The sequence below is a fragment of the Borostomias antarcticus genome (assembly GCF_949987555.1).
Source record: "Borostomias antarcticus genome assembly, chromosome: 21".
Taxonomy (NCBI): Eukaryota; Metazoa; Chordata; class Actinopteri; order Stomiiformes; family Stomiidae; genus Borostomias; species Borostomias antarcticus.
In genome coordinates, this window is record NC_140254.1 from 16,887,673 (window position 1) to 16,910,989 (window position 23,317).

Genomic DNA, 23,317 nt, shown 5'->3' on the forward strand with positions numbered 1-23,317 from the left:
GTTTTCCCCCCAAAATGGGCTGTAGCACTACATGGTAGCATGCAACATGAGCTTTTTCTTCATGCGTGCCTTAATGATGATAATACAATTTACTAACCATTAAACTCTAATTAACAAATTGTGTTCGTATATCTGACAACTAATGTGTTTATGACCCCCTAGGTTCCCATTAAGACTTCACTTGTCTCCGTAGTGGTGCTATTCAAAAGCGATAGAAGACATGTATATCATGTTAGTCTTACAGAACAGGCCAGGGGTGACTGGAATGAAGTAATATCTGTTGTATAAGTGTATAAGTGAAAAGCAACATAAACAACATATTTTATCATGGGTTGCATGCTGGTCATAATCAAATCTTTTTAGAAGTCTGACCGGTCGGTATGTAAAACGTTTTAGGGCCATCATCTGCAACTGCAAAGACCTCTGAAACACTAAAGCTCTAGATCTCAGCAGGGCACATGTATCCCTGTATCTCAGGGTGGCATGTGTTTGCAGAGGGTGTGTTGCCATTAAAACGAAGTCCTTGGTTTTGAAACAATTCAGCTCTAGGCTCTAGTTGCAGGACAAACAGGTACTCCCAGCAGTGCAAGAAGGGGTGTGACCAACTTCCTGACATGACCATGCAAACCTGACAGATTGGAACCAGAACCAGAAAAAAACAATAGCATTCCGATGTAAACAAAACAAGCAAACAAGATCATAAAACAGGTCGGGTTTCTGCACTGACCCTTCACGGTCACTTGCCGCCATGTCTAAGGGCTACAGACGTTTTCCTAACGTTTGAGGTTCTCATTTGTTCTTCCCTTCTGCAGGACTGGGTTGCATGGGGAATGGCTCTGTCTGCCCCTCCAGGACCCACAGGGGCCTCCCTGGGTCAGAAGCCCACTGCTGGGGCTATTTCGGGCCTCACCAAGGGCCACAAGGGTCTACTGGTGTGTATTCCATCCTGCATTGGCCCTTAATTATTTACCCTCCCTCCCTCCCCTCACACACACCTGATCCTGCACCTCTTCCCACGGCTAAACAGAGACAGGAGGGAGTCTGGCCACCACCCACAACTCTCAAGCTTCCTGTGAATGAGGATGGAGAGAGGCAATGATAGAGAGACTATGCCGATGATAGATTTTCATGCCGAACACAGATCCAGAGTGTGTGTGTGTTTGTGGGGGGGGGGGTGCAGGGGCCTGAGCTGAGCAACTTTGTACAGAGTGGTTTGAGAGGTACCTGGCTGCCTATCTGTACATTGTGGGATGCACAGTAGTGTGTAGCGTTGCATTGTCATAATGGAACGTATGACACTTCAGACAAGAGAGTCAGATAGACAGACGGGGCAAGAGGTGGAGAGGAGAGCTAGACCCTGTAGGGGCTGAGCTAGCGTACTGACCCCGTGGCAGGATGTGTGTCAGTGTGCTAGAAGGACGTGGAGTGGCCTGGCGTTAGGAGCTAGAGTTTGAGAATCTCACAGGGATACTGTACGTGTTGATAACTATCGATATCTTTGTCATATGCTAATGTTATGAGGTAAGGTTGTCTATGTAGTGGGAAGAATATCAACAGTGGTATATACTGATTCAATGCAAGTAATTGCAGTGTCATGTATGTTAGTACAGTTATACATATTTTAAAAATATATATATGAAAAGGAATGGGCTTTGTAGTGTGGTAAGGTTGTGTAGTGCCTTTTAAAAACTTTTTTTTTTAACAAATCGTGTGTCTTGTAGATTGGCATCATGTACTGGATATTTGCTGTTGCCTCTGTGTTGGGGTGTGTAGTGTGGTAGTGTGTGTGTGTGTCGTGTAGGAGTTTGGTAAGAACATAAAGTGTCCGGACGAGGCCGGTGTGGGTCTCCTAGGAGGCCTCCTCCTCTGTCTTCTTCTCCTCCTCCTCCTCTGTCTTCTTCTCCTCCTCCTCCCCCACTGGTGCTGCTGCCTTCTCTTCCGCCTCCTCCACCTTCTCTTCCTCCTCCTTCGCTTCCACCTTCCCTTCTTCTTTGACCTCCTCCTCCTCCTCTCCCCCCGCCACCACCGCCACCACCGCCGCCGCCGCCTGTGGCTGCTCCGCCTCCACGGTCGGCTCGGCGCTCTCCGGCTCGGCCGCGATGACGGCGGCGGCGTTCTCGGCGGGCGCCTCGGAGGGGACGGACCTTTGCTGGCTGAGAGAAGTGGCCAGGTAGCCCACCAGCTTCATGTACTCCTCGAAGCCGACCCTGCCGTCGCTGTTGCCGTCCAGACCCTGGCGCATGTTCCTCACCGCTTCTGAGCTCTCTATGCCCTAAAGGGAGAGACGGGAACAGCCATGCATATAAAGTAACTAGCTAGGCATAATAACACCACCTCTGAACTGTCCCGTGTCTCCAGGGAGACACAGGAACAGGAAGTGACCTCCCTGACACAGAACTCCACCAGATAAGAGAAGTAATCATGTGACTAAGCACATCACATCATAATAGTAACACACAGGCCTATATTCTCTAGTCTAGATCTGTATATCATTGATACTCATGTCTTAGGTTTGGTTGACAGGGAGAGATTGCTGATTGGACAAGAAACTAGCATAATTTGAGTGGCATTAAACAGGGCCAATGGCGGGGTGGTTGACCGACCGTCAGGATGTTTTTGAGATGATTCGTGACCAGTTTATTGAAGTCCTTCTCTCCCAGGGTCTCCTTCCCCTTGGCAGAACTCACGAAAACCTTGACCACCGTCTGTATGGCTGCCTCCATGGCTCCCGTGTCTGAGCACAAGCAGCAGGGCAGAGGGCAGGACAGCGAGGAGGAGAGGGTGGACAGGGCGAGGAGAAAGAGAGAGGCACAAGAGAGGAGAGAGCGAGGTCACAGGTTAGAGGGGAAGAGAATGTGTGACGATGTGTGAAGTGAAGCGTTTCTTACTTACGTATCGTCCAGTCTTGATCCCTTGCGATAATAAAACTACTGAGACAAACTAGCTTAGAGGTGCTGTACATAAAATTGCTCCGTAGACGAATCATAAAAAATAAAAACAATTCTAACAAGGCTTGTGAGCCAATAGTATTACGACTCCTGACACAGAGCTACCGGGTGGCAACAAAGGTCGTAATATGAGAGGTGGGGACCACCTTCCAAATGCACTGTCGGGCTCTTATTTTTCGATCGGGCTCTTATTTTTCGATATTGACCGGCTGGCTATACTGTACGTTATCATTTTTTTTTTGGGGGGGGGGGGGGAGCAATACTTTTATTCCGCACCTTTCTAAAACCTCTGTGGATGTATTAAAAAAAAAAAAAAAAATGATATAAATATCTATATATATAGAAATGTTATCTATATCACCTTTAAGCACAACACTTTGACAAGCAACCAGAGTGGAAAAAGAAGAGGTGGATCTCTGTGGGCTCGTGACGCGCAAGTTTCAGGTGTTTCGTCTGGGGCAAAGGATGGGTGGGTGACGTCGGATAAGACAAGAGCGTAAGAGGGAGTCTGATTGAGACACAAGCTGCAATGAACAATGGACGTTCTGATCTTTGATAGGTCACCTGATCTGCTGAAGCCACCTGAGGGACAGGGCCTCAGATTACCAGAGGGATTACCTTGTCTGCTCTCTGTCTCTCCCTCCGTCTTTCGCTCTCCTTTCTACCCCCCTTGCTCACTGTCTCTCCATCTCTTTTAGCTTCACAGCTTAACACGCACATGCAATATCTGTAGACAGTGTCTGTCCGTTTTCCAATATTCTGTAACTGTATTTTTTTGTACATCTTATACTGTATGTGCCATGTGTCTTTTTTATAATGCACCTTTGTACATTTCTGTGCCATTTTCTTATGCATGTTGTATTGTTGTGTGTATTTGCTGAGTGTGTGTGCTTTGCTTTGGGGATAAAGTTAATATCCATCCATCCATCTGTGTGTGTGCATATGTAGGTGTGTACCTGAGTTTATGTGAATGGTAGCAAGCAACTGGTTGTATGTATTTATCTGACTAACTAGGTATGTTACTGTAGGTCTGTGTAACATAAGACAGACTATGGACCAGATTCAATACATGCCAGTGAGTGACACATCCATGCAAGAATTCCATTCATTGCTGTCTGTGGAGCTCACTTAAACAGGAATTTACAGGCCAACTTTGCACTAGTTGGCCCCAAAGCAGTGAGGGAGGTGTTTTTTTTTTTATGATTCAACCTCACATCTGTCAACGTCACTATTGAACTGTGGAAAAGCAAACAAGCTGCTTCCACAAAACATACTTCTCACTTCTTACCGCCGCTCCTCGAATTCAATCTCCTTATGAAATAAAGCGGTAGGGATTGTTGGGAAACTGTAAATTAATCTCTGATCTAACATTTCATAGCACCCTATTAAAATTCTTCACACCACCCCTCCCCCTACTGCAATCAACACATCCACGGGCAAAGCCAATGGCTATTAGCCTAATTATGCCGAGAGGGAGAGCAAGAACAGCAGCATATTAAAAGCTACAATTTCATTGGCCCTCTAACAAGCTTTTGACATAATGTCGACCACAACCGGTACCGAATATCACTCTGTGGTTTGGTTCTGACACAAATACCATACTGTAAGCCACGCTACAGTGAGGCCATTCTTGTCACAGACTTAGCACTATCTATAATCAAGAGTAGCCTAAATGTTTCATTAGGCTCTCTACGGTTAAATAAAAGCCTACTCTTTTAATATTAGGCTACTAATTCAAATTAATCAGATCGAATGGTTCTAAAATTCTGGGTTTCTATGTTTTACCAGAGAGAAAACAACTGCACTAATCGATTATTAAAGTCGCAGCACCTTGTTATTCTAAGTCATTACCATACTACATGGGCTACACCATTTCAAATAATAAGACGAGCCAATAGATCGGCTACATTCATTACAACAGGGACTATTGCGCGCCAGGTGTCACACCCATTCAAAGCAAGGAACCGTGACGCACGGAGGAACTGCTGTCTCCTTAACAAAATCTCCGTAGTCTCCACTATTCCCGCAATGTTCTGCTCTCTCATATTAATTATTTAGTGGATAGCCTTAGAACTAGCCGTTCTAACGTAGTTTGATGATCAACCTTCCCAAAATACGCCAGACGACACGTGTTTGGCCGCATCGCTTCCTAATTTCGCCTAATGAATGCAGGCCTTCCATTACTTAACCAACGTCAACCACATCTCTGCCCTCACCACGTTCCGACGCGCACAAACTAATCCCGATTATTTGTAACAAGTGGCAAAAAAAACAACGGCGCATATAATTAAATATATAGGCCTAGCCTACACAGAGGTTTCCCGTTTCCCCCAGAGTCCAAAGGAGATTGAGTGTTGCGTTTCCAAACGGGCGAATGTGATACGGTACGTGCTCAGAGTAATGACAATACTACCGCTCGTGTGGCATGAAATATTAACGCAGGAACAAGTTAGGTTCTGGCTCAAACGTAGAAAACATGCGTACGATGCCGGTCGTCTTAGGTTTATCGCTTAATAAATCCATGAAAAGCATTTTCAACCCTACAAACAGTGGTGCCTATTGGAGATGTCCAGTGCTACGATTCATAAATTGACCAATTCAAGCATTAAGAAATCCCAAGACCAAGTTAATGAAAAAATGCGCAAACGCCTATATGCGCACTGTAGGCCTAGTGGATGGCATACATTGAGATTGCGGTGTGCAAGTTTCTCTAAAGAATTGGTGACAGGCAAGTGGCCTGACGGTGCATCGTGACAGCTGACGCCTCTAAGCCAGGCAAGTTTTGTAGAACAACACTAGGTGTGACTGCTGATAGGATAAAATATAATATAGGTTTGAATCATTATCTACACATCAGCCTGACTGGTGTGCACATGAATAACCTTTTGAAAACAGTTATTGAAACATAAAAAAACGGTGTTTGGTGACTTGGAGTCTCCAATTGCGTCGCGTTATAGGGAGAACCCCTGGGACGCCTCTTGCGAGGGTGCGTCGAAAACGTGGCATAAATGATTAGTATTAATCTAGTTTACGGAGCAAAAAGTTTTCGTTACGACGCGAACAAAATATTTAACTCACCATATAGTGTTTGCAGAACAAGAGAACAGTAGGAATGTGCTCTTATTTGCGCTTCTATCCTCTCTTTTCCGCTCTTTCTCCGTTGCCCAACTAGTACGGCTGAACACTGTCTTCCGTGATTTTCTTAAAACTTTTTTCCTAACAAGTCAAAGGGCGTGTACCTGGGAGAGCGCTAGGAACAGGGGGAGGTCGGAGAGCTGCTCGGAGATCTGGGCGATAACTTTTTAAGAAATGGTTTGGTATCACACCCTTGAGACTTATTTCCTCTGCTAGTTATCTTTGCTATGGAGTGATGGTGTACGTCATGTGTGATTTGTACAGTTTCACGCCAATAAACCAGCCTGAAGAGTTTGGATTCACTTTTAAGAGATAGGGGGCGGGAGGGATGGCTGAGCTCAGCTGAGTCAGAGTTTTAACTCTTTACATCCAAAACAGATTCATGTTACATTTCACTAGAGCTCTGCTATTGTTGTAGACTACTGTAACCTAACTGTAATGTTAAGATGGGATGTAGGCTTTATGTATTCTTGGAAGTATAGCCTTATCCAGACCGCCACAACCAACACACACACTTTAAGGGTGTCATGCCGTGTCAGTGTGGTCATTGTTATCACAATGGTCATTTGCCAGTCACAGAGCCACCACACCTATAGTGGCAGCTGGCTGTATGTGTGTGTGTGTGTGTGTGTGTGTGTGTGTTTTAAGTGGATGCAAAGTCCACACCCTGTGATACCTGTCCACACACTGTGTATGTGTGTGTGTGTTTTAAGTGGATGCAAAGTTTGCATTAGTCTCCCTAGACCAGTTTGACAAGAGCACATGCAAATGAATCAGGCTTTTACACAACCACAAATGCTTGTGTCTAGACACTGAAATTGATAAATGTGGCTATAATCCCAAGATAAACCCTCATACACCCTACATAGCTGTACAACAACACTACTGAACTAATTGTGCATGCAGACACCAAGCTCTTACAAACACCAGGCATACAGTCAGTGGGTCAGAATACAGGTACTCAACACACTGTTACTCTGACAGTGACAGATGATGTCATTAGGCTAGTAGTGTTCAGGCAGCCCTATGGACCATCATACATCACTATGAAATGCTTGGAGAAGCAGCTTTGTTGAGACATTATGAGACCCTATGGAACATGATCAGCCTAGCTACCGGTGTAGTTGAGAGCAGGTTAGAGTTACAGAGACCAATTATGTCATTAAATCAAGGCTGTAATCTACTCCCTTTTAAATGAGAGAAGGGGTAAGAGGGGACGGAGGTTGATGTCATACTGTATACTGGAGTCAATGAACCATTGGAGTCAGAAGTTCAAACAATGGATCCGTTTTATTCAGAACCGTCTGTGTTAGGAAATGGTTAACTATGAGGAATCATGAGTCACACACGCACATCAAAAGTAAATCCTAAGAATACAGACTGGATCATTTTTGGATATTCCAACCTTGAACACTTTCAAAGCCAACTGACTCCGAGGCTGTTTCTTATTGGCTGAACCCCCCTTTCCTGCTGGCTAGTTTCCCAATCAGCTGCCAGAACTCCAGGAATGTCAGCTCCCCGTCGTTGTTTTCGTCCAATGAGGCCATGAGCTGGTCGATCGCCCCTGGATCGCTGGCGTTCTGCAGGCAATCACAGAGAAGACAGTGACCCATTCAAGCCCACTTTAAGGAACCAATGTGCGGCAGTCCAATCCTGCTCTGCCATCTAATGGTCAAAAACAGGACTTTAATGCTGTATTTCACTGTACATTTTACACTGTACTGTTTCTACTATACAGTGATATATGTAATGTGACAAATACAATCTGAATCATTTACAGCATTAGGCCCTAAAAACCATGTTTGGCACATTTTATTTTCACAGTTAAAGAACAGATACAGTAGAAGCAGATTGTGAACTCTGTCGCCTACCTTCACAAAGCTAGGGAGCTCAGATGCCACCAGACTTGCAAACTCCTCTTTGCTCAGGGTGTTGGAAGAGCCGTCCTTCCCAGCGAAGGTCTTAAACTGCGAGACAAGTACGCTGATGGCAGATTCCATTGTGTCGTGTATGGAGGGCTTGGGTAGAGAAGGAGACAGATTTAGAAGTCAGAGAGAGAGAGAGAGAGAGAGACAGACAGACAGACAGACAGAGAGATATCTGAAATATGGTGTCACCTGATGGTCCAGATGAGGTATGGTGTGGTTGTAGTAGATATCAGGAACTTTCTTTTCTCCATGCTTTCCTCTTTTATTCTCTCTACCCCCCTTGATGATGCACACATCAGTGGAAAAAACACCACTATCTCCTCCATCCATCACACCTCTATCTCTCTCTCTCTCTCTCTCACACACACACACACACACACACACACACACACACACACACACACACACACACACACACACACACACACACACACTGACTTGAGTGCCCCTAGCACACTATGATGATATTGATGACAGAACAAAAGACTTGCTGTGTAGGGGATTTACACCTAAACTCCGTCAGGTCATCCTAATCTGTGGACTGAATCAAAACTGAATAAGCACAAACTCATTTAGCTGATTCAGAACAAGTGAGGACAAATACGGTGTCATGGATCCACTCAAAAGGTCAAAATATGCAAAGTAAATACACCTGCCGCATGGAAGTGTACCCAGATCAGCTGCTAAGTACTCTTGCTATAGGGACAGGCATGCTTTGATAGTGTTCAGGTATTTGACACAGGTAGAATGTTTGGTATGACAGCTTCTGCAGCTTCAGTGCTTGACAGGAATTATCCATCATTACTGACAGCCCTAAGCATGTTTTTTAATTTATTTATAAAAAAAAAAAAATTGAGTCATTTAGCACTTTTATCCAAAGAAATGTCCCAATATTTACATTGTCTAGACGTAAGCGAACAGACTGTACATCCCAGTCAGCCTTTAATAAGAGTTTAATAATAAGTTTCACCTGCAGTCAGTGATAGAGAAAGGGGACAAGCTAATTATTTTTAAAATATACATATACCAAAAGTTAAAGCAACATTTGGTAACAACAGAAGCCATTGGGGAGTGTTAGGAGGTAAAGAGGTCAGTGGAGGAGCCCAGGTGTTCTCTAAAGATAGGGTTCTTGAGTCTCCTGTGAAAGAGGCGTCGTGACTCCACTATCCTGACAATTAGTCAGGGCCAGTCCAGCCACACTGGTTTGGTTAGTGTGGCATCATACTGTAGAGGTGACAATGGATTACACACACCTGCATGTTCATTCCAGAGAGTGAGTCACACATACAGCACAGATAAAGAGTGAACCAAAATGATATAGTTTCATGTTGAAAACTTTTATTAAACCCAACACAAAAGGGGGAAAGGACTGCTAATGATCAACCAATTTCAATGGCATTCAAATCTGGTGGAGGTCGTACATAATGCTACAAAGGGCATTTTTATTTTACAAGATTGTAGAAGATACCCTACATTCCCAAATGCCTACATTCCCAAATGTCACTTAAAGCAATGTTCATTTTGTTCATTTTACATACTTATATTCTTTCCCTCTTTTCAAAATCAGCAGGACAATAACTGCCAAACATTGAAATTAATGTTATAGTTAATTCAGCTTGCAGGTTTGAACCAACTATGGTGTATTTCAAATACCTTTTGACAAACTGTCACAATTCACATAATTATAAATAAAGGCACGCAAGCGGTAGCTCGATGAATCAAATGTTTTCTAAAAAACGCAATAGTATCCTAACCTCAGCCCTTGCGTTTCTTTTTCTTGAGACAATAAATGAATACGCAGAGTGATGGGCAAAATGAACAATATCCTTCATTGAATTAACTATTCAAGCATTTAGCCTATAGACACCTGACCATAATAAACCGGGGGAAAAAATCTAAACTAGTGGTACAGGTGGTGCAGGTGTGACAAGAAAAAAACCTGACATACAGATTCAAAATCAAGTATCTTCTGTAGCCATTTTATATGCAAATACAGTAGCATGTACTTTGTTCTCAATTTAATGACAACAACATTGTTAATTAATGACAACGTTGAAAGACTCAAGTCATCCATTACATTGTATGGAGCCATTGGGGTTACTTTACAGAAGTCATTTGAAGTGATCAAACTTTGTGAGAAAGAATAATTTAGATGTCAAAGTGTTTCTGCTGCATTAGAACAGTACCAGCGCACAGTGTGAGAACTGTCAGAGAGAGAGAGGCAGTTAGAATCTCCACACTGTCTTGGCAGAATGGTCCATAATGTTCAGAACTATTTGCTACAAGCGCAGTTTTACTCTCAGGAACAATCAGTCAAAAGCAGAAACAAAACATTGAGGGCCTTTACACACACTAAAAGTCTGTTTGTCCTTCTGCAGAGTTGACAAAGAACCAGTCCAACTAGATCTGATCTTAAACATGGCAGCAATACGGTTGACCCAGTTTGTGATCATGAATGGCGACATTCAGTTCTATGAGTGTTGAATGCTACACAGCAAGGGCAAATCCACTCCACACACACACACAACTGTCAACATAACTGAGACCGTGACGTTGAGCTGACAGAGGTAGGTAAAAGACTACGTTTCGACACACAAGAACAGCTCTAGCTTATACTGTAATTGCAGACTCAGGAGGACATGTTTACAAGACACAAGATCACTCCTGGTGCCACAAGCATATTCTACAACCAAAGCTCTCGGGGACAAGGGTAGGCACACATGCTGTAAACCACCATGTAATACCATCGTGTCTTTGTGTTCATCTCTCTGCGCTTGTTTTATCGGGTGCTTTCTAGGCAGTGACCCCGAACTTCCACAGAGCCTCTCTCTCAAACTCCTCCATCTCCTCCTCCAGGGCGTCGTCGTCCTCCTGTCCCTCGTCCTCCAGAACGTCCGCCATGTCCTCCAAGATGTCCGCCACGTCGCCGGCAAAGTCGCTGAACAGCACCCTGTCGTGGACGAACACGCCGTCCTCAAAGAACCGGGCGGCGAGCCTGCGCAGCTCCTCCCTGCTCTCGGGCGTGGCGCCCTCCAGCTTGCTCAGGTAGGCCTCCAGCAGGCCCTCGAACTCGGACAGCTCCACGGGGTAGAGCCCCTCGGTGGCGGCGCAGTCCTCGGTGCCGCTGCAGCCCTTCCGGGGGCGCACGTTGCGCCCCAGCTTCTCCCCCTGGTGCTCCCAGAAGCCGGCGTGGTCGTACTGGTGGGGCTGGTGGTGGTGGTGCTGCTGTGGTGGCGGGCCGTGGTGGTTCTGTGACTGGGGTTTGTGGTTCTGGTGCGGTTGGTGTTGGTGGTTGGAGTGCCAGGGTCTCTCCCTCTTCCTCTGCTCCCTGTCAATCCTGCGCTCGTCTTTCTTCCGGTCCCACTCGTCCTGGTACTTCCTCCAGGCCTCTTTGTGGGAGTTCTGCTTGTGTGACTTCCGGCCTCCGTCGTGCTTGTCTTTGCCGTGCTTCCGCTCCTTCTCGCTTTTCTTCTCGTCTTTTTTCCAGTGCTCTTTCCCGTTGTCTTTCCCTTTCTTCGCGTCCCACTTGGACCCGCTCTCCCACGGCCTCCTCTGCCCCAGCCTCTCCACCTGCTCGGTCAGCCTCTTCTGGATCTCGGAGAGGCCCTCCCTCACTCCTCTCCTGCGCCCTCCGTCCTTCTTCATCCCCTCCAGCCTCTTCCTGCTCTCTTCCAGTAGGGCCTTCTGCCTCTTCAGCTCTTCCTTCAGCCGGCCCCCCTCCCCGGGGCCCCCCTCCCCAGGGCCCCTCCTCCTCTCAGGCCCCGCGGCGCTCTGGTTGCCTGTCCCCGGTTGGCCAGCGGGGGATGGGGATGAGCTAGGCGGGGGTGCGGGCTCGTTTTGGCTGGCTGGGGAAGACGTGGGAGAACATACAGCTGAGATTACTTGCCCGGTGACAAGACCAGAGGGTATGAGCAATAGCGAGGTGTGGCACAGCTGAACAATGAGCAATTTGGTTCACACAGTGATTTAAATATCATACCTGTGAGTTGGCTCAGCTCAGTCACTCTAGCTCTCAGGGTGTCCAGCTCCTGCTGAAGGCCGGGCAGGGACAACAACTCCTCTTTCAATTTAGTGTTTTCCTTCTCCAGAGCGCCGCCCCCTTGTTCATTAGCCTTTCCTGATTCTGCCTTTAGTGCTGAGTCGAGTTCTTCTTTCTGGGACTGGGACATGGAGTGTGAGTGGTGATTAATACTACAGCTGGAAAGTACAGAATGGTACGCCGACAATCTACCATGAACTAAGAGTCTACAGTTCAGTGCAATTCAAAATATATCCAGGACTGAAATATGAGTATGGTTTATGGACTGACCTGTAGCTGGACTTCTAGTTGGGATATCTGCTGGTTCTCTTGTTCCAGTTTATCCAATAGCTCAGTCATATCCTGACATTCATCAGAAGTCAAAACAAAGGCCATCAACAATACCACACTGTAATAATACAGCACGCCAATAGTTTTAAATCAGGGTATATTTCACTGAACGCCCTTTGATTTGTTTACTGACCTGGTCTGCGTCACTCAGCTCGGAAGAGTCAAGGTCGTCTGTAAGAAAACAAAACAACATGGTTCCTCCTGAACCTGTTTTCCTACAAACACTAGATTGCCACGCAATGCATACACAACAAACAACAAAACAAAATGACATACTCCTACAGTTCACCCACTGCCTTTTGTCATTAAAGTGCATAGCTACAGCAGTTGACAGGAAAAATATTTGGTTGGGCATAGTTCCTCTTGAACCATTACAGAAGAAATCTAAACTATTCCCGTGTCCAACCAATCACCCTAGTTAAGTCCTAAAAGAGGGCTTCCACATGTTCTTACAAAAAAACAAGCACTACACACACTACATATAATATACTCAGAATTAGGCTATGCATGCTTGTATGTCATTGTGGAGCCTATACTGTAATACTGTAAGTGGGTAAGCACATAGGCAAGCTGCCATAGTAGGGATGTTAATAGTTAATCTACTATCAATTAATAGCCGATAAGAATTTACTCGAGTAAGATTTGGTTACTTGATTAATTGCTTGTTAATGGAACATAACTTTTTTGGGGGGAACGAATGTTATCTACGGGAGTTGCGTGAAATGTAATCATGATTTAAGGTCTGACTGCACATAAGGGCTTCCCGCCATGTAGTGAAGGCTAATTGGGATGCCGGGAAATTTCAACGACACAGCGGAAGAAGACAAAAAAATGAGGCGAGCAAAGCGCAGTCTGGCGCGGGAACGTTCTTATCAATTAACCGACTATCGTTTATTAAGGTAAACAGTTATGATTAATGAAATTCCTTGAAATTTGCAACCCTATGCCATAGTATTAGCAGCCAGCAGCGCAAGAGGGAGAGGATGGGACAAGATTAGCGCTTTGGACGAGCGAGTGAGAATTAGCTGGCCCGCACAAAAGCTATGACTGTCATCTTATCTCCTCCTCTGGACCAGGACGTACCCTTATCCAGATCAATGAAGACACCTGTAGGCATAGTACAGCTCAGTCAACTGAACCTCCAAGTCTCTGTACTGGCTGCAGACAGAGGGCTTCACTTTAGATCTGAGAGATTGTTCATAATGTATATAATAATGTAATAACACCGAAAGCGTTTTGTCTACTGGAGTAACGTGTAGATACCATTATGAGCTGCAGATTTTAGATGAGAAATGACATGCTGCCGTGTTGACAGCATTTATTTCAATGCTTCTAATAACAGTCGAGTGCATTAGAAACTATCAAAATGTCATGGAAAACATATTTTCCATGACACCCCTGAGCAACAAGTGAAACTATACAAAGTGGAACAGGGGTTTGGTCAGGAGGGAAATACTGAGATGTGATTGGCTCACCTGACAGGAAGAGGGACCCGAGGCACAGCAGGACCAACGCAGCCACAATTAACTTGTTCAGAGAGAACCCTTGCTTCTCCTCCTTCTTCTCCGCCAGTCTGAACTCCACTTCCTCATCTTCGTCGTCCTCGTCCGACGTCTGCCTCTGGGCCTCAAAGGACGGCACGTTTCTCCTCCTCCTCAGCCCGTCGTCCTCGGCGCTGCTGCTGTCACCTCTTCCCAAATCAAAGTGACTGGGTGACTCTGGAAGAGAAGCAAAACTATCAGAAGTAATGTGTGCATTGTAGAGAGTAAGTGTGACACTGACACTCTTACACAGACGTGTTGCCTCCCACAAATTTCAACTGTCTGTTGATTTTCCGGAGAACAAAATCTTCTGGTGAGGGTGCTCTACAGACAGACACCTCTTCCGACCAGTCATGAGTTTGGGTTGGTGGAGCTCAAAGTAATGTCAAGTTGCCTCCCACTAATCACAGCAAGTGGCTACGGAAGTGGAAACTACATCCGGCGTCTCCGTCTAGCAAGAGGAAGCTCAACAGATGCTTAGCCGTGAGCATATGCAATTTGTGGGAGGCAACTTGCCTGTGTGAGAGACTATGACACTGGTGAACAACCTGACACCCAAACTTGACCAGGCAGTATGAGCCTCACTGACAACTGAAACACCGACGTGTCCTGAAACACATGCCTTTTATCAATGACCGTATGCTACTTTTGATACACAACTTCTTGCCGGAGACTTTAAAGCAGCTTTAAGTGTAGAGGGCTCCTAAAAGCAAAGCTCCTCAAGTCATCCAACTGCAGAATGCACATTCATCTCAGACTAACCAAAGCTCAGTGAATTCACAAACGTACAAAGCCAATAATAAAGCCTCTTTACCAGACTGCAATGACAATACAACTTTGCTATAAGAAATGCATCAGGGCTAAAATGTGTGTTTAGTTTGGAAAAATATGGTTTGTGCTATATTCAGATTGCAGATTGCTAAACAGGTTCATGCATGGGGCAGTTTTGTTCATACCAAAGTGTCCTTGTCCAGCCACCGTCCTTCTGCAGATAAGAGAAACCTTCACCAACTGCACCAATGCAAGATGGTCTCACTCACAGCCTTACCCACAGTACAGTAGCTAAAAGCTACCAGTCGTCAATTAAAATACTGGACCCAAATGTAATGCAAAGTGTCACTACCCAGGGGAAAAGTTACGTGGCCATCATTTGTATGACTTCACTCTTCACTCACAAAGGAATCAAGTGCTCTTCCCTCATTTTTGGTATGTGTTTCTTATGTAACTGTTGCTACACTAGACATCCCATACCTTCTTCCTTTCCAACATCCGCCATCTTCTCAGGCAGTTCCGTCTCCTCCTTCTCCACTGCTGGCGCCTCCACTGGCTCAGCTGAACCAATGGTCTCTGGGGGAGGACTGTAGGGGGCGGGGCTTACAGACTCCTCAATCTCAGGGGCGGGGCTAGTATCGGCATAAACATCAGCTGCGGGGCCAATGGTCTCTGGGGGAAGACTGTAGGGGGCGGGGCTTACAGACTCCTCAATCTCAGGGGCGGGGCTAGTATCGGCATAAACATCAGCTGGGGGGCCAATGGTCTCTGGGGGAAGACTGTAGGGGGCGGGGCTTACAGACTCCTCAATCTCAGGGGCGGGGCTAGTATGGGAATAAACCTCAGCTGGGGTGATGATCTCTGTGGGGACGCTTGCTTCGGCTAAGGACGGGGCAGGGCTTTCTACAGCAGGACTCGCTGGGACAGGGGCTCCGTCAGTAGGGGCGTCGAGGGCGGGGGTCTCAGGATGTGCGCTCTCCGGGGCCGGAAGCTCAGGAGCCGAGCCCTCCTCCGGCTCAGGCTCTGTGAATGGGACGTGGTGTGGTTCAAGCAGGTTGACGTTGGTTACAAAGGGCATGGCAGACAGCTGGTCGTTGTTGTCGGTGGGGGAGCTGGTCATGATGTCGTGGATGACGGGGGGCTGGCTGTCCCAGTCTAAATCCAGGGGGACATGGCTGGCGGGGGGGGAGGGGCTCAGCAGGGTGGGGCTAGAGGGGACAGGGCCCTCACTGGCCTCGGGGGCGGTCTCCTGGCAAACCTGGAGGAAAGGAAGATAATGGTTTATATTAACACCAGTACTCACAGAGTCAGACAGACACAGTCAGAACAACAATTACGAACTGGTATGATCATAAGTGGAACTGAGGTACATCTTTCCTAAAAGTGCATCTGTGTAGTAATATGAATCAAGTGAATTAATAAATGTGTTTACTTTGGGACTTCTGGTAGAGAGAACTGCATAGGGACTGACCTGTTGGCCTTCCTCAGAAAGCACCAGCTCCACTGGTTGGGCCTCCATCGTGGTCACTAGAGTAACATCCATACACAGCTTAACATAGATATCACTTGAAATTACCAGAGATTCATTTCACAGAGCAATACCTAAATAGTTAATGATACTAAATAGTATAATAGTAACCAAATATATAATGGGAGACAAAAAAGAATTTAGTCAACAGTGAGAGTAAAAGACTGGTACCTATCATTTCCTCTGAGAGACTAGGGATGTCCCCCAGACTCTCCGTCCCATCATCCACTGGGCCAACACTCTCCACAGCAGCTTCCTGAAACATAGAGATCAGCGGTGTGGCTAAACATTCGCAAAGCTGTAGATCAACATGTAACGCAGGGCCGGCAGGAGTCCCTGCTCTAAGTAGGCCCTACATGTCCTGCATTGCATATTGCTGTCCTTGATAGGCACAGATTACTACGACTGCTGCTGTGTCTTGACCTGAACCACACTATGCTGTGGCCGAGATCATTTCGATGTCATCTTGACCTTTGCAACACACTTCCTTCCAGCCACAACAGTGGATGTCGTGAGGGGTCAAACTCAACAGTGGCGTACCTCTGGGTTGAGCATTGTCCAGCTGTTGGAGGAGCTGCTGCTGCCTGTGCTGCTGCTGTTGTCAGACATCGCCCCCTGGTGGCTCAGCACAGCACCAGAGAGAATCAATCTCTTGTTCTGCTGACGACGACATAAATGACATTAGGCTGCATAGCTGCAATTATGTTGTGATGTATAGGCCTTTAATCTGATAAATACGTCATAAGAGTTTGGGATTTTGAGAATATGGTTAAAAATATAATCAGTTAATCAGAGGACTTGAATGAGGAATCAAAACACAGTGTAACAGTGGCACAGTGACGTTAGATATCGTGCAACATATGATGTAAGCATTTTCAATTGATCTGTAGCCGATTCAGATCAATAATTTACTAAAGAAGCATAGGTCAAGGTCAAGGAACTAGACTAATGCACATATTATTAATGTAAGCACATGTAATAGAAATATGGACAAAGTGTTAAATGCAAGAGCAGATCGTTCCAGCTGTTACATAGCAGTGGCCATAACGCACATTAAAGTAATTGCGTAGGGGTTGGATACTTTACAGCTTGAATGTGTAACATTTTCCAGGCATGCCAAATATTCAATCGTCGACTTATGACCAAAAATGGTCAGACCACGGCGAGCAGCCATGATAATTTAGCAAGCATTATTTGCTATGACAGTTGAATCACATTAAAGACGCAAAACTCGGGAGCTTTGCAACACGGCAGTAACTAAATAGCTGTTAGCATGCATGGTAAACAAAGGATGTTATTTGAAACGCACGCTCCTGTTCCGATTCACAGCCCCTGAACCCCCACAATGCTAGCGTTTAAAGGGCTACTTGTTCCAGTCTAATTATGTTCTTACCTTGTTGGCTTACACTGTAATATCACCGTTTTATATTTGGCATGGACAGTCCTTTACACAGTTCTCCAAAATAACACACAACGTTCCTCGTAAACTTGGGAACTTCGGGAATTCCAAGCTGCGTCACCACAGAAGCTTCGTGTTTTCCAATGGGATCCCAAAAGACTTGGCTGCGTTACCGCCCTAAAGTGGGGGATAACCAATCAGGGTGAAGACTCGGATCAGGAAAGCGATCGGCTCACAGCTTGATTGATGTTCGCAGGTGAAAGTGACAGCTGATGGATATAGATCCTTCTCTTCATTGACTTGTGGGAACATTACACGGATAATACATGCATGCATGCACATATATACTGAAGGGAGAGGCAGCTTCAACCAGCCGTACACTGACACGTCTGCACTCAGTGCTATATTTGTCTGCCCAGCAGGCAGGGACTTGCCAGTGGACAACCCCTTCTCTCTGCCCTGTTACATTGTTCACCGCCCTGTTTCATCAGATTCTACAAAATATTCTTATTTGAATGTGCTGGACATGTGCCAGTGCTTTTCCTGTCAGTCCTCCCTCTAAAGGTCCACGTCACACTCATATATAAACTCAAATGGTGAAGGGGATAGTCCTCTAGTGTCTTTTATTTTCCTGAAAGCTTTACACGTCCATGACGTTATTTATCGATTTACTACATAGTTATATCGTTTTACCCTTGTCATCAAGAAGCATTTGATTATTTGAATTATCTTAAAATAACACGTCTGACTTCATACCAGCCTTTTTTCAACAGTAGGGCCTATTATTTATTTTTCTATCTTTTGAGATCCTGAGGCTTAAATTATTTTAACAACATATGGGTCACTTACGTCACGTGTGTGTCATGCGTCACACGTTCAACAGAATTGTGTCAAATCTGTCAAATGGCTACTGTAACCAATCACAGTTAGTGACTGTGACCAATGAAAGGCCCGAACAGAGTCACGTGATAAAGGACAGTCCAATGGGAAGTAGCAAAGACTGTTTGAATGATCAAGGCGGGATCAGTCGCATTTTAGAGAGGGAAATCCAGAACTGGCAGTAAAACGCGAAAAGAACAAGGCAGGCAAGCAGCAGCACTAACAGCGGTCAAGCCACTGGAATACATCGCTAGCTCGCTAAACTAGAGTATTCAAAATAACGTTTACGTTTCTGGATTTACACCAGGCACAATCATCCGCCAGGTGCTACTTGGAAAAGGTGATTTGGCAAACTTTATTCTGCAAGGCGATCTGTCTACTGCACCTATAGTAGCTAGCTAGTTAGATTGTGGGAGCTAGCAAGCTAACGCTAGCTTGACATTCCAGGAAAACAACACAATTAACTATAGCTAGCTATCGTCACCATTATACACTTCAGTATGCAGCTACATTAGTCACCATCAGCTATAAAGTCACCATCGTGGTTGGAATAAGTTAACGTTTACGCGAGTGAAGACAAGCTAGCTAGCACTAGTCTAATGTTAATTAATGTTAACGTTAGCTAGCTAACGCATGTAATTGTAAGCTATGCATTGTACAGTTAACGTTACTTCCTGTGAACGTTAATACTCTGAGTGTTTTTCAGGAGATCCCCATCATGTCTCAGAAGCAGATATATTACTCTGACAAATACGACGATGAGAAGTTCGAGTACAGGTAATTAGCTCATATCAACACTGATGTGGCTCTGGATTTAGTTATTATTAATGACATTTGTCTATCCTGTCATGTGATATGTGTCTACATGATCCAGCTGGCTTGTTAGGTGCCATTCTGATTATAGCACTGTGTGTACTATGTCCCCATTGAAGGCATGTGATGTTGCCCAAAGACATTGCCAAGCGCGTGCCTAAGACCCATCTGATGTCGGAGACAGAGTGGAGGAATTTAGGTGTCCAGCAGAGTCAAGGCTGGGTACATTACATGATCCACCAACCAGGTACAATCAGGCTAACACAATGACTGACTGACTGACACCAATAGACTGACAGATAGATGGATGCCATGCTCGTCAGCACATTCACACAGTTTGGTGTGTTTACTGAGCCCTTGATGGGGCTGCTCCTCAATGCTATTTGTACTGTAAGGGCATCAGCTGATCATTCAAGATGCTACTTAGTACTACTCGGCTTACAGTAGCATAGGGGATCTATTAACGCCAACCCTTGAGAGGGGATGTACTGTATTAACGCCAAGCTACGCTCCAACAAGACTGATTTCTGCCTTGTACTAGCAACATTTTAAACTGCAATGGAAAAGTAACTGACTCTCCTACAATTACATATCATACAGAGTATACATTCATATTTTCAGCTTTTTATGTGCATATTTAGTTATATAAGAATGATCTGAAATCATCACTATTAAAGGAGTAGTAAAGGGAAAATGCATGTTTAGCCCTGTTTTAAGGTTACTTATGATCATATACAATGGTTCAGATCAAAACGTTGACAAAGCTAGCATTTTCGAGAAAGTTGATAATTGCTCTACCACCGTTTTGATCATACAATGGATGTGGATGGGCATCTTGAACAATCATTCAAAAACATGTTAAACTCTCGATTTGTCTATGACTCTAACCGTTACTGTGCATTCGATGCCGTTAATACAGCCCCTCTCAAAGGATTCCAAACTGCAGCGCTATCACAAAATTAGAAACCCAGTTTAAAACCAACATAACGCTGTTAGATTTGAAAAACTGAATTGTTTAGAAGGCATTTTGAGCTACAAAGTAAGCTACATTGTTATCACCAAATGTTGTCTGGTTTTATTACATTTACGTTTTTAGTAAAACAATTGTGACGTTGCCTCCGAGATGGCATTAATAGATCCCCCACCACTATGATAGGTGCTTTATAGTACACTGACTTTACTTCTAATTCATTATTAGCATCCGTAGGTAGATTTGGTTTGCAGTAGAGTCATCCATACAACAACAGACATTAGAAAAAAATATTTTATTAGAAATAAAATCATCACTGAAACCAAAAGATAATGCAATAGAAAGAAATCATCCTCTGTGCAATGTTACCACGATTTGTTCAGCTGAGTGATGCTATAAGGTTATTTATAAACGTATATACAACAGTCCATATCAAAACTTGGATGAGTTGTGCACTCTTGAGATATTAGTGCTCATTGCTTATGTGAGCTTGCACTGGGACCCGCCCGCCCATCCTATAGATACACACTGGGACCCGCCCGCCCATCCTATAGATAGACACACCCATCAATAGGAGACAGTGGATGAAAGCCCTGAAGCCGGTAATACTAACAGGTGCTAGGCCTCGATGGTGTGCACTAAGAGATGAAACTGTACGTATCTAGTTACTGTCTGAAGTGTGGCCTACTGATCACCATATGCTCTACATGTGTAATGATTTGCTTTGAACTACACAAAAACTGTCCAGATTCATTAGCTAGGAAGCTGGGGTGATCTAAGCACAGGACCCTGTCACTTACCATCTTTATCATGACTGACATGCCAGATGGTGGGGTGGGTTCTGGGTTGCGTGGGAGGGGGTGGGGGGTGATCATCACCCAAAAGTTTAATATGATTTTAGATAGAACCCACACACCAAGCTATAGTTTAGACTTATTTCTTTCTTTCTTCAGGCTACTTGCTGAGAAATGTTGAGTTGAAAAGACTCCTTAAGGTTCTGGCAAAGTAAAAAATCAAGTCAAAGTGCTCTGTTGATCCTGAAAATATTCAGCATCCTCTTCTCATTCATTCAGTGTTGGTTTGAAATACCGTCAAATGACTGCTGGGCTTTAGGGTGAAATTAAACGTTTCGATCCATGATGGCTTTTTATCAGGTCAATTTCATCATAATGGATCGAAATGTTGATTTTTGAGAAACGAAGAAGCTTTGTGTGTGGGTTCTATCCTAAAATCGTGTTATGTTCTGCACTTAAAGGGCAATGCTCGTTTTTGACAACCTGGACCTTATTTACGACATATTATAAGAAGTTTGACTCACCGAGATCACTTTTGTGTAGTTCGGAGGCCTGTAGAAGAAATTTAAAATCCAGCGCGAGCCAGTATATCCATGTAATGACGGTGATCGGGGCACCGAGAATGCAGTTTCTCAAAATCTATTTTCGGCCGCTAAACGGTTGTTTTCATCCATCAGATTGGATGAATCGACAGTTGAGATTCCTCAACGCGAGGCATTGTTGTGGTTTTCAAATACGGGGTCTTTAGCCTCTAATATGATCTTTACACGCCTTTCCCCACTTGCTCCAGCACGCATGCGCACAGGCCAGCGCGCAGACTGGCTATTCTCCGGCTACACTATGACGACGACAATATTCTCGGCACCAACAACGATCGTAGCGCAGAGAATGTGAGCCGGAGAATAGCCAGTCTGCGCGCTGGCCTGGCCTGTGATTCATCCAATCTGATTGATGAAAACAACCGTTTAGCGGCCGAAAATAGATTTTGAGAAACTGCATTCTCGGTGCCCCGATCACCGTCATTACATGGATATACTGGCTCGCGCTGGATTTTAAATTTCTTCTACAGGCCTCCGAACTACACCAAAGTGATCTCGGTGAGTCAAACTTCTTATAATATGTCGTAAATAAGGTCCAGGTTGTCAAAAACGAGCATTGCCCTTTAACCCAGCAACCACTGCCAATTGTGCGTATAGTAAAAGTTTAATAACCACTGTTTGCACATTTACCTGCTCTTTATTTTTTGCCCTCACATTCCCTCACTTTTTCCTGTTTTTCTGTCCCTTCCAGAGCCCCATATCCTGCTGTTCCGCCGGCCGCTGCCCACAGCCACCCACTGACCCTTCACAGAGAGAACCACTGACCTACAGACCAGAGGAGTATGGTTGAGGATGGCCAAACACAACACAGTTGGATGAATTAAAGACTGTTTTTCTTCATTTGTCAACACGGCACCATACACCTAGCCTGGGTGTGCTCTCCAAGTCTCTGTTCTCTGAAAACCTTTACCTTTTTCTTCTAAAGGGCCTGTTTGGAGTAGTGTCCTGTAGCTAACTTGTTTGTCGTTGCCGTTTTTAGAACTAATGTGAATTGATGTTTTTATCAAGGTGTAGGAAGAAAAAGGAATTCCGATTGGTGCCAACATTTTTGCATGAATCTAAAACCCACTTTTACCTGTTGTAAGATATCTAAAATTCCAGATTTTGAGTCGGACATTAAAATAGTGAACTTGTATATCAAATATGGTGTGACATTTTGACACTACTTCAAATTATCATGATGCTCTAGAGTACTTGGCATGACATTTGATTTAAATGAGTTTGGAGTACTACAGTCAGGATGCAACACCAATAATGTACATTCCCATTTATACTGAACGCTTCAGTGTATAAATGATGACAGCCTTCTGGTGGACACTGAAAAAAGATTGGGATTGTATATCAATTCCACTGCAAATATGAGAAATAATGTAAGAGCAGTCGCTAAATTTAGCTGACTATCACGGTCACAATGGAGCCCATTATCTCATTAATGATTGTAACAATCAGCTGCTCAGTATTTATGAAGTCTGTTTTCCACATCCTGAAATAAAACATAACTTTTGGAGAGCATTTAGTACTTTATAACCTTTAAATTGAATATTCAACTTAGTATTATGTATCTGTATACTGATGCTGCATGATTCATGCTTTTGGGAGAAATGAGCATTTAAGCAAGAACAAAGTTCTGTAGTATTATATTT

The 23,317-nt window shown here is 44.7% G+C and overlaps 4 protein-coding genes across 5 annotated transcripts; 1 reads left to right on the forward strand and 3 right to left on the reverse strand.

Moving 5' to 3' along the window:
- Positions 1-1,009: 1,009 nt before the first annotated feature.
- On the reverse strand, positions 1,010-6,129 carry s100u (S100 calcium binding protein U). Its single transcript, XM_084455705.1, has 3 exons — positions 6,027-6,129; positions 2,604-2,734; positions 1,010-2,272 (listed from the first exon to the last, which is right to left on the reverse strand). Exons 2-3 carry the CDS (start codon positions 2,721-2,723, stop codon positions 1,850-1,852), a joined length of 543 nt encoding a protein of 180 aa, XP_084311831.1. The 5' UTR covers positions 2,724-2,734; positions 6,027-6,129; the 3' UTR covers positions 1,010-1,849.
- A 1,399-nt stretch (positions 6,130-7,528) lies between these two features.
- On the reverse strand, positions 7,529-8,083 carry s100a11 (S100 calcium binding protein A11; the record flags this gene model as incomplete). The annotated part of the gene is made up of 2 exons (XM_084454837.1): positions 7,529-7,663; positions 7,955-8,083. 2 exons carry the CDS (start codon positions 8,081-8,083, stop codon positions 7,529-7,531), a joined length of 264 nt encoding a protein of 87 aa, XP_084310963.1.
- A 1,251-nt stretch (positions 8,084-9,334) lies between these two features.
- On the reverse strand, positions 9,335-17,750 carry pbxip1a (pre-B-cell leukemia homeobox interacting protein 1a). 2 transcript variants are annotated; one of them, XM_084455359.1, is made up of 10 exons: positions 17,614-17,750; positions 16,761-16,877; positions 16,392-16,476; positions 16,164-16,219; positions 15,173-15,950; positions 13,856-14,098; positions 12,514-12,551; positions 12,321-12,392; positions 11,991-12,171; positions 9,335-11,856 (listed from the first exon to the last, which is right to left on the reverse strand). In XM_084455359.1, the coding sequence occupies exons 2-10, from the start codon at positions 16,827-16,829 to the stop codon at positions 10,805-10,807; spliced, it is 2,574 nt and encodes an 857-aa protein (XP_084311485.1). In that variant the 5' UTR covers positions 16,830-16,877; positions 17,614-17,750; the 3' UTR covers positions 9,335-10,804. The 2 variants fall into 2 exon arrangements, with proteins under 2 accessions (XP_084311485.1, XP_084311486.1); XM_084455360.1 differs by having other exon boundaries at positions 16,761-16,880; positions 17,614-17,744.
- A 947-nt stretch (positions 17,751-18,697) lies between these two features.
- Positions 18,698-22,415, forward strand: cks1b (CDC28 protein kinase regulatory subunit 1B; the record flags this gene model as incomplete). Its single annotated transcript, XM_084455006.1, has 4 exons — positions 18,698-18,838; positions 19,205-19,275; positions 19,431-19,558; positions 22,366-22,415. Exons 2-4 carry the CDS (start codon positions 19,217-19,219, stop codon positions 22,413-22,415), a joined length of 237 nt encoding a protein of 78 aa, XP_084311132.1. The 5' UTR covers positions 18,698-18,838; positions 19,205-19,216.
- Between the last annotated feature and the right edge of the window lie 902 nt (positions 22,416-23,317).

Bases quoted from the DNA above. Each gene is read 5' to 3' on its own strand.
- s100u (XM_084455705.1), bottom strand. From the start codon at position 2,723: ATGGAGGCAGCCATACAGACGGTGGTCAAGGTTTTCGTGAGTTCTGCC. The intron at 2,273-2,603 runs GTCGGTCAACCA...CTCTCCCTTTAG, and splicing joins ATCTCAAAAACATCCTGACG to GGCATAGAGAGCTCAGAAGC.
- pbxip1a (XM_084455359.1), bottom strand. From the start codon at position 16,829: ATGTCTGACAACAGCAGCAGCACAGGCAGCAGCAGCTCCTCCAACAGC. The intron at 12,552-13,855 runs GTGAGCCAATCA...GTTTTCTTACAG, and splicing joins CGGGTCCCTCTTCCTGTCAG to ACGACCTTGACTCTTCCGAG. The intron at 11,857-11,990 runs GTATGATATTTA...CGTCTTCCCCAG, and splicing joins TGAGCTGAGCCAACTCACAG to CCAGCCAAAACGAGCCCGCA.